This window comes from Hylobates moloch, unplaced genomic scaffold (genome assembly GCF_009828535.3).
Source record: "Hylobates moloch isolate HMO894 unplaced genomic scaffold, HMol_V3 SCAFFOLD_18, whole genome shotgun sequence".
NCBI lineage: Eukaryota > Metazoa > Chordata > Mammalia > Primates > Hylobatidae > Hylobates > Hylobates moloch.
The window spans coordinates 54,284,362-54,303,628 of NW_026652293.1; the positions used below are offsets into that span (position 1 = coordinate 54,284,362).

The window sequence follows — 19,267 nt, forward strand, 5'->3', positions numbered from 1 at the left end:
ATACTTTCTAAAAAGTAAGCATACTTACTATGCTTACTATGCATACATGTACAGTGCACATTGATGATACAAGTTGTTACTACAATGCAGGCTGATGTGGATTTGATCTATTCCTGTGTCCCACTAAATGCCTACTTAAGCCCCGTGACAGACAAAGCACTGTTAGGTGCAGAACAGAATCTAAAGATAGGTAAGACAGCATCTGTGCCCTCCAGATTCTTATAGTCTTGTAAGAAGCAGACAAACAACTAGCCATGATATAAAGCAGAACATGTGCTAAAAAGTGTGGGCAACATGCTGGATTCCAGAGGAAGGCACAATTGTTTCTATCTAGGGAGACAGTGAAGGCACCCTATCATATAATCATTTCAGCTGAGCCTTCAATGATGGGTAAGAAATAATTACACTTGCTTTAAGAAATACTAATTAAATACTTAGTTTCCAATGTTATTAGTGTTTCTAGGATTTCAAAGAGTGGATGTGGAAAAGAGAAGCAGCAGCTTCAGTCTAACTTGCCTTGTCATGGAGCTATTTATAGACTTGGTTCATACATCAGTTTGCCCAGTATCACATAGGTGAATTAAAAACTTTAAAGCCTCAAATGTAACATAAATTTCTAACCATATCAGTCAGTGACTTTGTACCATTGGGGCAATTACTATGCAACATGACAAATTGCTAGAGAAAGAACTAAAAGTTCACCAACAGAGTCAGCATGGAAGTTAGATCATAGTGTTAGCCGGCCATCTGCAGGGTACTAGTCAGATTATCAGTAGTTTCTGCTTTTGGAATTTGTCTATTTAAGGCCATTTCAAAAAGCCAGTACTTTCTCATGGTTAAGCCAGAATTAATTTTAAAGTGAAGAAAAATAGGTTTGTAGTTTCGTGCTTGATTACTAATTGTGCATTAAGCATTGTGCAAAATATTTCTCTTAACTGCAGTAAAAATTTAGACTCTAGGGGAAACAGAGTACTGTGGAAAGGAAGTCGGGAGATAGAATGCCAAAGCAAGAAAGTGCCTTAGAGCTGGTCTGTTGGGAGGTTCTGATAAACGATTGCCATATAGTCTTTGAACACATATGTGGAGACCTACCACATGCAAGGCCCTTTTGTAGGAGCTATTGCTACTGCAGTGAGTGAGACTGATGGGGCTCCTGCCTTCCTGTGAGCAACTTACTATCTTGAAACATTCCACACAGTTAAAGCGTTTCCCTTGCTTGGCTCTGGTTTTCTCCTGTCTCACAGACTAGCTATCCCTTCTCAGTCTCCTTTGCTGGCTTTTTTCAGATTCCCTTGCCTTTCTACCAACCTTTAAATATTAGAGTGCCCCAGAGCTCAGTCTTTGGACACATTTTTTTCTCTGGTTTTCCTTACACTCTTGGTGATCTCATCGGGCTCATGACATTAGATTCCATCCTGTATGAACAACTCCCAAGTGTATCTCTAGCCCACATCTCTCTCCTGAACTGCAGACTCTTATATCCAACTGCTGCTCAGCCTCTCCACTTGGATACGTTATAGACTCTGAAACAGGACATGTTCAAAAGTAAACTCTCGTTCCTCTTCCCAAACCTATCCCTCCCTCATTCTTCACCATGTTAGAAATTGGCAGCCTTGTCCTTACAGTTGCTCAGACCATAAGCCTTGGAGTTATCCTTGACACTTCTTTTCCTCATACCACATCAGATCCATTGGCAATTTGTGTTGGCTTTACCTTCACAGCATTTCCAGGATTTAACTGCTTCCGTCACTCCCACCACTGCCTTCATACTCTGAACCACTATTCATCTTTCACTTCCTCATAGGTCTCCTAGTTTCTGTCCTTGTCCTCCTCTTTTGTTTCAGCAGTGTCATGTCAAGTCTGATCATGCCACTCTTAAATTTAAAGCCCCTGATTAGCTTTCACCTTGCTCAGAATACAATTCTGTGCGCTCACTGTGGCCTGTGGGGCCTTGTGTAACCTGGCCATCCATTTCTGCTCTGACCTCTTCTTCTCCCACTCTTCCCCTTGCTGCTTCCACACCAGCCACACAGGCACCAGACTGTCCTCAAGTACATTAAGCACATTGGCATTGTGTACCTGCTATTCCTTCTGCCTGGAATTCTCTGCCCTAAATACCTGCATGGCTCACTTCTACACCAAACCTTATGATTTTCTAACCGTAGCTCATTCTTATATAGGGAATAACCCAATTTGTTCAGTTGAGTATATATTGCTATGTGTAGGTAATTGTTTTTAAGTGTTAAGTGTTGGAGAGCATGCTGTGCTGCATATGCTGTTAGAGCCAGCTGCACCTTCTGTAGCCCCATCTGCCTCCTACCATGGCTACTTCAAGCAGACTTCCTGGGCTCTTTGAAACAATTGCCAAGTAGCAGAAATTCTTCCAGTGTTCCTACTGGCATCCAGGTAGGCAGGAACGGGGTATGGGTCAATTGCTATTTCAGTCAATTATAGCAGAGGAGATAGGGTCTAAGGGACATTTCACTCCTACTGATTTAAGTTTGGCAGCTGTGGAATAGGTGTTTGCTAATAGTGAATAATAAAGCGTAATATAAATAGGACAGAAAAATCCAGTGAGATTTTTGTCCCTTCCTAAAGGAATTTTGTCTTAGCAGTGGGAGTCAACAGCATTACTGTCTTGCTTGCCAAGTTGGTACACCGTCCATCTGTGTATATCAGTTCATCTACATGTAACTGAAAATGTACATTTCACTTTGAGCCTGCTCAAAAATGTTTTATTTATTTCAATGTGCTATAATAAAAATGGATTTGTATAGATGGCATTGAATTTTTATTATACTTCCCAATGAAAATGCCAGTTATTAAAAATAGAAATTTAAGAAATTACATTTGAATGGGAGAATACATTTTAGTATTCTTTTAAATTCAGATAGAAAATTTTTTTTTCATAATATGTTTGTTAAAAAAGGCATGTATTAGTTAAAGACCCTCAGAGGCATAAGGCATTCATATTCTTAAGAACAATTTAAAATTTTAGAGCTTGGTATGTGGGTGTGTTTTATTAATTTGGGGGATGGGAGAGTACTATTGATTTTATTCTTATTGCATTCGTTTTACATAAATAATAGAAATGTTTCTGGAATGGCTAAAACATTAAGACAGTATTAACTTAAGGATTCAAGTTGGTGATTTTTCCCACTATTTAATAGTATTTTACCCTTTATCACAAGATATTTAATTACCTTTAAAAATAACAAAGCATGAAAATTTTGGTAGACTTCAAAAATATTAATTACATGCAACACAGAACAATTAGTAGTGTTTTCCTGGTTTTATTTCGCAGGTGGATATCCAGGTAAGGTCAGTGTTTTTATTTAAGATTGAATCCGTGTTTTTAGACTCGCCTACATGGATAGGCTGTTAATTTGCTGTGATATTTTATCATGTGCATGAATTGTTAGCATAACTTCTAAAAGAAATTGCTTATTTAGAAATTGGTATTTATTTGCTGACTACAAGGTTAATGTATATATTTTCTAAATTGAGCGACTACTAGAATTATACACAATTACAAATTGGAAGTTGAATCTTGCTATTGATAATTATTAAATAGTTTTAACTTTAGATTAAACTAAACCAAAAGATAAATTATGACTTCAAATGAATCGTGGCTGGGAATTGGAAGATTATGAAAAAAAAATTTTAAACTTTCACCTCATATTGCCTCTTGACAAAAATGAGTAGACGCTCAATAAATGATAAATTACATGCGGTTATGATGAAAAAACATGAGAAATAGTCTCAGACTGACTAGTAATAGAAAACTGTCATGGTAGAAGTTTGCTCAACAAGCTAATTTTAAAATAATTTTAGATATAGGTTTTCTTGATATATTTTTTACTTTTATCATTAAATCTCAACCTTCACTTTGTTTTGAGGGATCCAAGTGAAGGCGAAGCCAGTGGCAGAACCGACACCTCAAGGTGAGGAGCCACTATTAATACTTCGCTGCTAGGTCCCTGTGTATGAAAACGTACTTTTGAAATACTTACAGCATTTAATGATCATGAATAGATCTAATAACTAGATAGCATGCGTATTTTAGATTTTCATATTGGGGTGGGTTTTCATAATGTTACCTAGCATTCAAGTCAGTCAACTTTAAGTTTGTTTTCCAAACATGCATTTGAATTGTGTACTTGGTATAGAAATAGGCTTTCTGTTCTATAAAGTATGTCAAGCTGAAGAATTAATAGATTAAATGTACTGATATTTTTCTCACTAAAGTAATGTAACTAAAATTAGTCTGAGTCAAATAGCACAAATAACACAGAACAGGGAGATAATTACATGTAGGAAGATTTGATATTAGTAATATATTTTACTAATATATTTACTAATATATTTACAAATTCAGTGTTTGATCACATGTAAAAATTATTTTCAGGCATACTTTTGGGGATTTCTTTTTTTGACATTTCATGCTAGTTGTATATTCATTCTGGCAATGGGTTTCATACTTGAGCACAATCAGAATTACAGGGAAGACTTGATAAAAAGATTGCTGGATCCCACACCCAGGGTTTCTGATTCAGGGGCTGAGGCAGGTGCCTGTGCATTTGCATTTCTAACAAGTCCCCAGGAGATGCTTATGCTGCTGTTCTAGGGACCACATTATGGACATGTTAGTACTTGTGTTCATATTTTACAAATGAGAAATTTAAGAAATGAAGGCATTAATTTATTTTGAGTGTACCCCAGCATTAAGGGATGCAATGTAAATTTTACAACCAACAAGTATTCCACAGTATGAAAGGCTCTGACTTCATTCAGGAACGATTGTGACCAGCTGAACACAAGCCTCCAGTTTGATTTCTACTTTTCAAATTACTTAAAATATAAAACACAATTAACTTTGGAAAACTATAGCATTTCCATGTAGTCTTTTTAACAAACTGTGCTATATTTATATTTAGTAATAATAGTTGAAATGTTTCTTTGTAGAGTTAGGTACCTGAGTCACCACGGTAGGGAGCCACAGGGGAGCAAGACAAATATTCTTCACTTTCTTCTGCCTTTTATAGAAACATGGAGGACTTGTTCTTAGCCTCTCCCTCACTTAGTCTTCACTTTTGAGCCCCTCCTTGCATTTCATGCTATATTTCCACTAAATTTCCCTCTGAGACATTTAGTAGTGTGTGGAATTGCAAGTGGCCATTAATAGTTGCATTTTTATCCTTTTAATGTAACAACATAATTTTATTACACTATAAGAATTAGTAACTGATCTTTTATAAATGTTTACACAATACTTTTCACATTCCCTTTTGTTTGGTTGTCATTGGGTTTGGTTCTGTTTTTGCTTTTGAACTGACTTATTGAATACTAACTATAAAGTACTTTCTGATCATTTAATTTTCACAACAACTAGGTGAAAATGCCTAGTTTACAGATGAAATAAAACAGCAAGGAACATAGGTGGGATCAAGCCAGTTATAATGAGGTTCTGTCATTTCAGGGAGATGGGGTGATACCGTGGCTCAAGTACAGGTGCTCAGCCAGAGTGCATGGGTTTCAGCTGTGTTCTACCACTTACCTTACTGTGTGGCTTTGGGGAAGTTACTTCAACTCTGTATGCCTCCATTTCCTCGCTCTAACTGCCTCCTAGGGTTGTTCTGAGGGGTAAATGAGTAATTAATACATTTTAGGCACTTAGGACAATTCCTGCACCTAGTAAGTACTCAATAAACGTTAGCTGTTATTATATTAATATCCACATTTCCAGGAGCTTTCTACAATTGAGATTATCAGTAACATTGTCTGTGAGACCATGCAGAAAAACATTTTATTGTCTTAAGGTCATCTTAAGGTGGAATAGAAGGAAACTAGACTTAGAATAATACCCCTGAATTCTAGTCTTCACTTTTCAACTCATTAGCGCTATAACTTCAGAAAACTAATTTTTTTTTTTTTCTGAGACAAAGTTTTGTTCTGTTGCCTAGGCTGGAGTGCAGTGGCACCACCTCAGCTCACTGCAGCCTCCACCTCCCGGGTTCAAGCAATTATCCTGCCTCAGCTTCCCAAGTAGCTGGGATTACAGTCGCGTGCCACTGCACCTGGCTGATTTTTGTATTTTTAGTAGAGACGAGGTTTCTCTATGTTGGCCAGGCTGATCTCAAACTCCTGACCTCGTGGTCCTCCCACCTTGGTGTCCCAAAGTGCTGAGATTACAGGTGTGAGCCACAGAAAACTAATTTTAAGTTTTCCAGCCATCAGTTCCATCTTTAAAATGAGTGCTCAGTCAGCTCTTCTCTCAGGTCCCTTCCAGCATGCCGATTCCACCAGAATTATACATGTGACCTTGGTAAATGACTGGTTGGCTTGCAAGCCCTAAGAGGCCTGTGATGCAATGGCTTAGATTCAATGGGCAAAAAGAAAAACAGAGAACACACCGAAGTCAATACTTTCCATACCTATTAATAGTCTTTGGAAATTTATTTTCTCTCCATATTCCTTTCCTTATTTTCTCAAGATTGCATAGTTTGCAGAGCTTTGGGGACTCAAGAAACCTAGGCTCAGACACCTGGAAATGAAGTAGATAATATATATAAAATTATACATGAATATATATCATACTATTGATATAAAATGTATATATATTAATTTAAAAGATGTATGCAGTAGATTATAAACTCCTTTCAAGGTACTTTTTTTTTTTTCTTAAATCACGTAAGTGAGATAGGTTAACAAGTTGCAATTGTAGCATTTCTATTTGGATAATTGTTCAAGAAATTTAATTACAGGATTTTCTGTATCACGAATAATCTATTAACTTTGATGAAGCTATGAAGGTTTCTTTCTATGACTATTTGAAATAGGTTTTTTTGTTTCCATATTATTTGTGGGATGCCTGCAATAAGTAAAATTCAGTGAGATTTAGTCATCTAACAAATATGTTAATTATTACTATGTACCCAGCACAGTTCTAGATGCCTGAGATATATCAGTGAATGAAATAGACAAAATTCCTTGCCCTCCTGGAGTTTACAATCTAATGGTAGATTCAGACAACACCCTAACAAATAGGTTAATAATATGTTAGAATGTGTAACTGCTATAGAGAAAAATAAAGCAGGCTAAGGGGGCTTGGCCATGCTAGGATAGGAGTTAGGGTACAATAGGGCGGTCAGGGGAAGCCTCATGAAGAAGTGAGCAGAGATTTGAAAAAAGTAAAGGAGTTAGCGTCGCAGCCATCTGGGGAGAAGCACTCATGACAGAGGGAACAGTCTGTGCAACAGCCTTATGGCAAGAACATAACCCGTGTGTTCAAGGAACAGCATGGAGGCCATTGTGTTCTGATAGGAGTGAGGAAGGAGAAAAATTCTAGGAAATGGGGTTGGGGGGAGTAGGAGTTGGAGTGCAAGTCATGGGGAACATCGTAGACTGTTTTAAGGATGTCTTTAGTGAAATGAGAAGTCACTGGAGGACACTGAGATGTGTGGTTAATCTAACATCTTTACCTAATTGCAGTACAACATTCTTTCTCAACCTTACCAGGTAAACGAATTATCTTTCCCTCTGAAGTTATTACATTCCTCCTATCCAAAAAGGCAGAAAAAAGAAATTTTTTATATTTCAAAAATGTATATTTACAAATAGAATATTAGTGGTCCCTATTTTGTGCGTGTGCCTGAACAGAGAAATACGGAACTGAAGAAGGTATTAAGTTCTTCACTTTCAGTTGCAGGCTTGTTTCCCTCAAACCACTTATATTTAAGAAAAATGCTATTTTAGATTGACAATATTAAAAGTCAAAACAGATGGCATCTTGGGGTGTGTTTCTGTAATAGCAAGATAACATAAATCTTTGCGTCCATCTGCGGGTAGTCTGCAAATTAGGTAGTTTTATTAGGCACTGAATTATGACCACTTAGATTTTATGTGTGTTTTGATCTCTTTGCTGAGTGAAAGATTTGTTTCCACTGTTTCCCTTTGCCCTCTTCTTCCAGAAGTACATCAGGGGAACCAAAAGAAAGAGACAAGGAAGAGGGTAAAGATTCTAAGCCGCGTTCTTTGCGGTTCACATGGAGTATGAAGACCACTAGTTCGATGGACCCTAATGACATGATGAGAGAAATCCGAAAAGTATTAGATGCAAATAACTGTGATTATGAGCAAAAAGAGAGATTTTTGCTTTTCTGTGTCCATGGAGACGCTAGACAGGATAGTCTCGTGCAGTGGGAGATGGAAGTCTGCAAGTTGCCACGACTGTCACTTAATGGGGTCCGCTTCAAGCGAATATCTGGGACATCTATTGCCTTTAAGAACATTGCATCAAAAATAGCAAATGAGCTTAAGCTGTAAAGAAGTCCAAATTTACAGGTTCAGGGAAGATACATACATATTTGAGGTACAGTTTTTGAATGTACTGGTAATGCCTAATGTGGTCTGCCTGTGAATCTCCCCATGTAGAATTTGCCCTTAATGCAATAAGGTTATACATAGTTATGAACTGTAAAATTAAAGTCAGTATGAACTATAATAAATATCTGTAGCTTAAAAAGTAGGTTCACATGTACAGGTAAGTATATTGTGTATTTCTGTTCATTTTCTGTTCATAGAGTTGTATAATAAAACATGATTGCTTAAAAACTTGTATAGTTGTCTAGATTTCTGCACATGAATGTATGTTTGATGCTTTGATTTGAAAATGTTCTTCCCTGTTATTTACATTCTGGTGGGTTTTTTAAATTCTTACCTCCATCATGCAATTTTGAAAATTGTGTCCAGAATTAAAAGTGCGTAGAAATAGTCTTTACAATTGTAGCATGGACCTTTAAAAATTGTTTTAAAATCATATTTAAATTTAAACCAGAAGCTGAAAAATAGATCAGCTTTATTATACACAAAATTATTACTGCTTATCTTTGCTCTTTTCCTTGTTATCCCACAAGGTTTAGTTGAGAAGATATAAAATGTTTACAGTGTTGGCACTTAGAGTTTTTAAATTCAAGTACATGAAATTCAATAATAGCATTGCCTTGAGCTAACTAAGAAGTACTGGGAAAAAAAGTTAAATCTACATCAAGTTTCTTTTGAACTTTGAAGTGTTTTCTGACCCACTGCTAATTGTGGCAACAAAATTTAAAAGAAAAAAACCATACTTTATCTGGCTATTATAACATAAAGTGTCACGTAGGTTTGCTGCCTTCAGAATACTGCAATTTAATTGTGGGAATATAATAATATTGGGACTGTTTCATAGCACAAACTCATCTTTACAGTGTTGATCAATGCATCAGTTAAGAAGTAATGCCACCTCAGGAATTAACTGGCATTGGGAACATTTGCCTCATTCTCCTGCTATCCTCTTCATTCACCCCTGCCACTGTAATATCTATAAGTACTTAAGAGACTTGTGAGCAAAACATACTATTTATAACAGTATATTATTGATTTATGCTTATGTGGTTGTTCAGTTTGTTCCCATGTAACTCGTTTATTTTAAATATTTTGCCAGATTTCTTGTATTTATTCCACATCATTATGCCTATAATGTGCCGCTTTGTGATTGGGCATTTGCCTACTTTTCTTTCATAATTAGTGATATATGCGATGTAAAACCACTAGTAAAGGTACATTTTAATACTTGTTATTTTATACTGAATTAGCCTTGGAGGTTGACTGTGCAATGTTATTTACTGTTGTAATTACTGTAATACCAACATATGGGCCCCATCTGCACACTCCTGAAAAATAGAAAGTGTATTCAAATTTTATCAGTTTAAAGAAAATAAAGCTGTGATAAATACTGTAATTCCAACCTACATTAGAAGGTCTAAGTGTAGGTGATGTGCCATTCCATAATGGCTTCCAGACTAGGGTGAAATTTTACGTTCTGTACTGTACTGTGATGTAGCTTTCTTCTGTAACAGTTATGTTCTAAAATTAAGTGAGTTGTTTTTTTTTTTTTTTTTTTTTTGCCTTAGCAAAGGGTGGTGTTTGAAAAAAAAAAAATGTGTAGCCTCTTTTTAACCTAGTGTTCATTCAAAAAAAATTGATGCAAATCTTTATTCACTTTCACTGGTGCACACTGAAATTTTACTTGAACAGTTCTCATAATAAAGCACTTGTCTTTTGCTCTTTATCAGAATGTGAATTACCTGTTTCCTAGTACAAAAGTATTCTGTATGAGGAGTTTATTGTATGTGTTCTAAATTTAGTTGGCAAAGGGTGAAGCTGTGAAGGTTTTCAAGATTATTGAAACTATAAAGGTTTCTTGTCATTATGACAAGAAAGTTTAATCTTTTTATAGGAATTCCTGTCACTGAAATACTTCTTTAAAAAAATAGACTCGTGTTTTCCACGGTAGAAACTGATGTTTTTTTAAATTTTCTCACTGTGGCCAACTTTTCTGTGTTTGTAGAAAGGAATTTGACTTCAATATCTTTTATGAACTAAAAATGAAATCTTGATACTCACTTTAGATTTTTCATTTTATGTGTTCATGACAACATAAATATTTTTCAAAGATTTAGAGGAATTTTGCAATATGTTTGCATAAATAAATACCAGTTTATGTTCACTGGCTATGTGATACCAGGATTTCCTTGGCTTCTGTTGAAATATTATTTGATATGACATCCCTTATATTAAATTAATTATTTTGTAGAAACTGGGGCACAGCATTTTATTTGTTAAATGAAAAGAATAAGATGAAATACACTCCAGAACCTTGATCCAATAATATTCTCTAAGATAGAATTTGATTTAAAACCGAAAAGCTCTTATTTTGAGGTGATTTTCACCAACAGTGTCATTTCGCACCATGGGGGGAAAAAAGCGTACGGTGAGCAGCAAGGCACCAATTTACCGTAAACTAGTGATTCCATTAGCCTGTACAAATTAATCAAGATGACCTCTGCCTTCATTTTCGAAATACCTATTGAAATACCTACTGTGTCTTAAGATACATAAAAAAATTATAAAAGATAGTTCCTACCTCTCTGAGATTTTGGTCCATTTGAAAAAATAAATGTAAATACATGCACAACTAAAACATACACACACACACACAGACACACAGAAGAAACTGAAAGCGCTCAAACAAGCACAGATAATGGACGCTCTAGAAATTCAAAGAAGAGTGAATTCTGTATGGACATTGGAAAGGCAGGTCTTTTAAGGGATTTGAAGAGTGAGTAAAATTTAAGAGACAGTAGAAAAGATCCTACAGATGGAAAAAAAGCTACAAGTTAGTAATAGCTCTAAGTCATGTTAAAAATAAACCACATATTCTAGGAAGTGGCAGGGTTCACATAGCTTGATTAATAGCTGATTATGTAAAGCATCAATTGGCAGTCTCAGCTTGGACTTGATCTATGGATAGAGGGGAGAAATTAGGAGGTATTTTTAAGCCAAGGAAGTACCTAATAAACTGGTTGTCAAAGAATAGCTCATTAATTCAGCAAGTTTGTTGAGTGCCAGGGTCCATTAGTGTCTAGGTTCTAGGAAATAGCAGTAAAAAAAATACATCATAGAAATGTATGAACTCGATTAAAGACTAGAGGCAGGAAGATCTTTTCAGAGGTTAAAACAAAGCATGAATGAAATAGCATAGATGTGGGGTGGTTAACACAGGTTGGAAAAAGGTAAAAGGAAAAACATTTCAAAAGATGTATCAACAAGGTATGTGAGAGACAATTTCAAAAGATGTATCAACAAGGTATCATGGGCCAAGTGCAATGGCTCATGCTTGTAATCCCAGCACTTTGGGAGGCCGAGATGGGTGGATCACTTGAACTCAGGAGTTCAAGAACAGCCTGGGCAACATGGTGAAACCCTGTCTCTACAAAAAATACAAAAATTAGCCGGGCATGGTGGCATGCACCTATAGTTCCAGCTACTTGGGATTCTGAGGTGGGAGGATCGCTTGAGCCTAGGAGGCAGAGGTTGCAGTGAGCTGAGATCACTGCACTCCACTGCACTCCAGCCTGAGATCACTGCATGCCACTGCACTCCAGCCTGGGTGACAGAGTCGTCCCTGTCCCCCCTCCCTCCAAAAAAACAAGGTGTCATGAATAGGATTCACAGACTGTAAGAAATGATTGGGTGGGAGCAGAGCTTCTGGCATAAGCTTCAAGTTTTCAGCTTGCATTTGAAGACTTCCACTTTCACTTAACATGGAGTAACAAGTACCAGATTTACTCTCCCACCTAAGACAATGAAGAAACAAGATGAGATATATGAAATAATAAATTCACACAATGTTTTCATCAGAATAAAAACAATTTTTAAGACATTGGCTATTAGTCAATGAAGAACAATGATCCTTGAGAGGAAAACAAACAAAATGACCTCTATGAGTGGCCCAGCCTGTGGCACAGGGAGAGGAAAATCAAGTTGGAGCTTGGCATTCTCTCTGATTAAGAAGTCAGAACTGAAAGGCCAGGGAGGCCAAGACAGCTAGAGTCTGCAGGGAAGAGGGGGCTGGGGGAATACCAAAGAAACAGCTCTGGAGATCTGCAGAAATCAGCACATGAATGTAAGAAAACTAAATGAGGACAGTGAAAGAACCACCTGAAAGTATTAGAGGGAACAATTCATTGAACCTCATGCAAGGGTAATAATGCCTGTTCCACCCAGTCATTTGTAGAAAACAATTCATGGAGCAGTGGGCATAGTACTCAGAAGAGTTTTGCCTCAGTAGTGGGAACTACTTAGCACTAAATACTGCCTTGGTACTGCTTAACACAAGCCATATCCAGAAGGATAAGGGTTTCAGAGTAACAACTATGTCCCAGAACAAAGCTTAAGAATATAGTAATAGAAAATGTGCCAGGCACCGTGGCTCATGCCTGTAATCCCAGCACTTTGGAAGGCTGAAGTGGGTGGATCGCCTAAGGTCAGGAGTTCAAGACTAGCTTGGCCAACATGGTGAAACCCCATCTCTACTAAAAATACAAAAATAAGCCAGGCGTGGTGGCACACGCCTGTAATCGCTACTGGGGAGGCTGAGGCAAGAGAATTGCTTGAACCTGGGAGACGGAGGTTGCAGTGAGCCAAGATCGTGCCACTGCACTCCAGCCTGGCTGACACAGTGAGACTCTGTCTCAAAAAAGAAAAAAAAGAAAAAAAATACAAAAACTAGCTGGGTGTGGTGGTACATGCCTGTAATCCCCGCTACTCGGGAGGTTGAGGCAAGAGAATCGCTTGAACCCGGGAGGTGGAGGTTGCAGTGAGCCGAGATCGCGCCATTGCACTCCAGCCTGGGCAACAAGAGCAAAACACCAGCTCAAAAAAAAAAAAAAAAAGAAAACAAAATGTGCATCACTCAACAAGGTAATAGTCGTCATAGCTCGCATTAATTCAAGGTTATCCTGCATGCAAATATGCTGGAAAATACAACACATAATGAGAAATATCAATTGACACTGAACCAGAAATGGCAGAGATGATCAAATTGATAGACAAAGACATTAAAACAATTATAACTATATATGTTCAGAAAGTTAGAAAAAAGGTTAAGTAGAGACATTTCATGTAAAAAAAAAACATTATTCAAACATCTAGAAATGAAAATTAAGATTTCTGGGGCCAGGCGCAGTGGCTCACGCCTGTAATCTCAGCACTTTGGGAGGCCGAGGCAGGCAGATGACGAGGTCAGGATATCAAGACCATCCTGGCTAACATGGTGAAACCCTGTCTCTACTAAAAATACAAATAATAATAATAATAATACTAATAATAGCCAGGCGTGGTAGCGGGCGCCTGTAGTCCCAGCTACTCGGGAGGCTGAGGCAGGACAATGGCATGAACCCGGAAGCCAGAGGTTGCAGTGAGCCGAGATCGCGCCACTGCACTCCAGCCTGGGGGACAGAGCAAGACTCTATCTCAGAAAAAAAAAAGATTTCTGAGGAGAACACACAAATGGAATTAGTAGATTGGGCATTGCAGAAGGAAAGATAGTGGACTTGAACATATCACAATAGAAATCCAAAATGAAACAAAAAACAGCTGAAAAAAGATTAGAGAGCTGTAGGACAACGTCAAGCAATCTAGTATATGTGTAGAGTCCCGACAAAGAGGAGGAGGTGGGGAGAGAAAAAATGTTTGAAGATGTAATGATCAGAATTTTTCCAAATTTTCAGGAAACCATAAACCTAAAATGTTTCATAAATATCAATCAAGAAAACTATACTAAATTTTCATATCACAAGTTGCTTAAAACCAGCAAAGGGGAAAAAAAAACAGTAAAATCAGCTAGCCACAAAAAAAAAACCAGACATATACATAAGGAAGAAAAAGGAACAAAAATAAGAAAAACAACTGACTTCTTGCAGAAATGATGCAAGCCAGACAAGTATTGGGAAAAATATAAACTATCAAATTAGAATTCTATACCCAGATAAAATGGTCTTTCTAAAACAAAAGTGAAATAAAGATGTTCAGACATATAAAAGCTGAAATAATTTATCACCAGCAGACTTGCATTAGACCTGAGAGGCCAGGGAAAGAAATGTTAAATAAAGCTCTTCAAGCAGAATAAAATATATACCAGATGGAAGTCTACAAAAAGGAATAAAAAGCACCAAAAATAACAACTATGTTGAGAGCAAAAATATTAACACTGCATTGTAAGATGTATAACATGTAAAAGTTATGGCAACATAGTACCAAGGCCTAAAGGTTTTTTGCAAAACTCTTCTATCATGTATGTAGTGGAGATGGAGTATGTTAAAGATGTGTACTGTAAACCTTGCAGCAACCACTAAAAATACAAAACAGAATTATAACTAATGAGCCAGCAAAGAAGACAAAATGGAATTTTTAAAAATTCTCTTGGAATTACATCAAACTTAAAAGCTTCTGCCCAGCAAAGGAAACAATCAAAAGAGTGAAAAGACAACTTACAGAATGGGAGACTATATCTGCAAACTGTTCATCTGGAAAGGAGCTAATATCCAAAATATATAAATGAACTCAACTCAATAATAAGAAAACAAATAACCTGATTGAAAAATGGGGAAAGGACCTGAATAGATATTTCTCAAAGGAAGACATTCTAATGGCCAACAGTCATAAGACGGGAGAATGCTCAATAGCACTAGTCATCAGGGAAGTGTAAATTAAAACCAAAATGAGATATCACCTCACACCTGTTAGAATGACAGTTATAAATTGCTGAATGTTAATAAATGCTGGCAGGGATGTAGAGAAAAGGGAACTTTTGTACACTGTTGGTGGGAATGTAAATTAGTACAGCCATTATGGAAAATAGCATGGAAGTTCCTCAAAAAATTAAAAATAGAACTACCATATGATACAGCAATCCCACTACTGGGTATACATCCAAAGGAGATGAAATCTGTGAGTTGAAGAGATATCTGCACTGCCGTGTTCACCGCAGCATTATTAACAATAGCCAAGATATTGTGCCAACCTAAATGTCCATAGACAGATGAATGGATAAAGAAAATGTGGCATATATACATAATGGAATACTATTCAGCCTTAACAAAGGAAGGAAATCCTGTCAATTGTGATGTGAATGATACCTGCAGGACATTATGTTAAGTGCAATAAGCTAGACACAGAAAGACAAATACCCTATGATCTCACTTACAGGTGGAATCTGAAAAAGTCAAACTCATAGCAGCAGAGTAAAATAGTAGTTACCAGAAGCTGGGGGAGAAAGGGTAATTGGGAAGATATTGGTCAAAGGATACAAAATTAGACAGAAGGAATAAATTCAAGAGATCTATTGTATATCACGGTGACTGTGGATAGTATGTTTTATACTTGAAAATTGCTAAGACAGAAGATTTTTAAGTGTTCTCACACAAAATATGATATGTATGTGAGGTAATACCTATGTTATTTTTAGCCATTCCACAATGTATACATATATAAAAACATCATGTTGGCTGGGTGTGGTGGCTCACACCTGTAATCCCAACACTTTGGGAGGTCAAGGCAGGAGAATCGCTTGAGCCCAGGAGTTCAAGACCATCCTGGACAAACAGTGAGACCCTGTCTCTACAAAAAATAGAAAAAATTTAGCCAGGCATGGTGGTGTGCGCCTGTAGGCCCAGCTACTTGGGAGATAGAGGTGGGAGGATCGGTTTGGCCTGGGAAGTTGAGGCTGCAGTGAGCTCAGATCGTGTCACTGCACTCCAGCCTGGGTGACAGAGTGAGACCCTGTCTCAAAAACAAAAATGAAAACAAAAACATGTTGTACAACACAAATATAATAATTTTAACTTATCAGTTAAAAAAAGGTTTAATTGAACCAGAAAAAAAAAAAAAGACATACAATCCAAAGGAAGGCAATGGAGAAGAAAAGTAGAAAAAGAAACAAAAGAATAGATGACAAAATAGAAAACAAACAACAAATGGCAGTCTTAAACCCGATCATATCAAAATTACATTAAATGTAAATGGTCTAAAAGCCCCAATGCAAAGGCTGTACTTGGCTGATTTAATTAAAAAATCAAGACCAACTATATGCTGCCTACAAGAAACCCACTTTTAATATAGACACAAATAAGTTAAAAGCAAAGGGATCAAAGAATCATGAGTTGCCTAGTTTAGAAGTAAAAATAATGTTTGCTTTCAGGCTTAGAATTTTTAAATCATAGCATAAAGATAATCAAGTGTTACCCCTCTATTTAACAAATAAATAGGTTGCAGCTCAGTTCAACAACTTAGATGGCAGGCTAAGGTGATGGACTCTGAATGAAATGTCCTATAGACAGATTATAAACTGGAAGCTGGATCTAAGGGAAGATTTGGATGTTCTCAGTAAAGATATGATGGTTGTAGATTCAGGACATGATCAGTAACTGAAATAAAGAATATATAGTCATGATCCAATGATAGGTACTTGGGGGAACACTAAGAAAATTTATAGATGTTTTCAAATGTGAAAATCATATATCCTTTATCTATGGGTTTGGAAACATTAAATATAAATTATTTATTTGGGGAGTATAAAATTTAATATTTTCCATTCTCTAAATTAATATTATAACTGAATTATTTATTGCTAAAAATTAGATTTTTGCATTTATGTAGAAACTTGTCTACATAATGTTTAGAACTTTTTTAAAAGCCAGAATGGTTAAAAGTTAATTTTTTTCATTCATCATATTGGTTGGTAATAGCATTTACGTTTTATTTGTTTTGGTTTGTTTTGTTTTGTTTTTTGAGATGGAGTCTCACTCTGTCACGCAGGCTGGAGTGCAGTGGCGTGATCTCAGCTCACTGCAACTACCGCCTCCCGGGTTCAAGCTATTTTCCTGCCTCAGCCTCCCGAGTACATGGGACTGCAGGTGTGTACTACCACACCTGGCTAATTTTTGTATTCTTAGTAGAGACAGGGTTTCACCATGTTAGCCAGGATGGTCTTGATCTCCTGACCTCGTGATCTGCCCGCCTTGGCCTCCCAAAGTGCTGAGATTGCAGGTGTGAGCCATTGCACCCAGCCCGCATTTTCTGTATGTGTAATAGAACACCACAATACATTTTCATGAGTATAAAGCAAGAGGTATGTGAAAGAGAAGGATATGTGATGAAAGTGAATTATCTGGAAAAAAATACCCCTTTAAAAAATTACAGCCTGTTTTACAAGGCTGTTAGGACACAGTATAGTATGGCAATAAGTACAAAAACTCATTTGTCATTATGGAGTGTTACATATAAGAAACATCATCTTTTAAAAATCATCAGTATTTTTAAAATTTCTACCTACTTAACAAAAGCTTTACTGTATGAATCTTTGCAAATAGACATGTTCTGTAACATTTCCTAATAATTGCTGCTCTACTCAGTGGCTTGGTGTTAATACATTTGAAATATAGACAAGGTGTGGGGAAATGATACTTCAATCTTGATCTTTATTTTTCTAAGAAAAAAGTAATTCAAAAAATTAGTGATATTTACTTTGAAAATCAGAGACTTTGAAAAAGTATTACTTTTCACTTAGTATTACTATAACTTTTTACTTTGAAAAAAGCTGGCATTTCTTAGTTTTAGTCTTAGTTTATCTCTAAGTAAGTTGTATTTTAACATAGATGGGGCCGTGAAAGTAGTAAAGCAAGTAAAACAACAAAACCCCTCCTCCTTAATGTTTATCATAAATCAAATTTTCTTACACGTTTATCATGTCTAACTCATACCTTTTTACATATAAACAAATCTAACTGGAATTCTTTATACATTCCTAAAATGCTAATTTTATTAAAGTAGAATCCGAGTTACATTGAGTTAATATTTTTTCTTTATGCCATCATTAATTAAATTATTCAACATGAGGCATTCTGAAGTTTGATATCCCTGTACCCACAGTGGACAATTTTTTCAACCCCAACAGTAATTTATATAGACTATTATTCTTTATGTCTAGAATAGTTGATAATAAATGTCCAAGAATCAAAATATAGATTGAAAGAGCTCTTATGATGCTGGCTCTAAATTGAGCTGTCTCTCCAAACTGGTCATGCTACTGCTGCTTCAGGAGTAACAAAGACAAGGCCAGCCTGCCCTAAATATTGCCAGGGGCAGGCACAAGAGCACAAAGAAAACCAAAGAAGTCCCAAAGGAAACCCCTCTTCCCCACTCCCATCCCTCCAGCTCCATCCTCCATTGGGAGGGGCCTGAAGCACAAGCATGTGGACAATTTCCTGATCTGCATTTATTTCATTCAGCCAGTCACAAGTCTTACTAAATCTATGATCATTCAACTTGCTCTTCCCCATTTTGATTTTTCCAGATATATAGCTGAAATCTAGGCATACTTTCCATTACATTTAATAATAATAACAACAAGAGGAAAGAGGAGAAGGAGGAGGGGAAAGGTTATATGGTACAATGCAGTTCTTAATGAATCCATGCCAATTACTAATAATTACCTTTCATTTTCCTTCCTCGGTGCTTAGTTCCTAAGCCACTCAGAGATCTTTCTAGATCTTTGATGTTTACCTGTTTTGGTAGTGTCTGGTGCCTCTTCTGTTTTGCTCAGTTTCTCAAAGCACACTTACAGCAATTCAGAAATTTCACACTTTTTTTTTCCTGAAGTTTGCCAGAAGTATTTATTTTACAAACACATTAGTGGGACTTGAGACTCATAAAGAAGAAAGCCACGAAATCAACACAGGACCTCCTGTAACATCTGGTGACCCAGGATAATTCTGAAATAAATACACAATAATTGGCATTAAGCAAACCAGAGCAATAACACATTGCACGACAGCTCCTAGTACACAGCCTGGCTCATCGCAGCCACTTAAAATGCCACTTGGGGTGG

General features: G+C 36.7%; 1 protein-coding gene across 4 annotated transcripts in view; it reads left to right on the top strand.

Annotated features, from left to right (window-relative positions):
- The window catches only part of MARK1 (microtubule affinity regulating kinase 1), a 138,954-nt gene extending 130,337 nt beyond the window's left edge, over window positions 1-8,617 (top strand). For 2 of the 4 annotated variants that reach the window (XM_032136289.2, XM_032136290.2), the window contains exons 17-18: window positions 3,900-3,944; window positions 7,971-8,617. In XM_032136289.2, coding sequence (XP_031992180.1) covers window positions 3,900-3,944; window positions 7,971-8,325 — 400 coding nt within the window. In that variant the 3' untranslated portion in view covers window positions 8,326-8,617. The remainder of the gene's footprint in view (window positions 1-3,899; window positions 3,945-7,970) is intronic. The other 2 variants (XM_032136294.2, XM_032136293.2) reach the window with 1 other exon arrangement.
- The last annotated feature ends 10,650 nt before the right edge of the window (window positions 8,618-19,267 follow it).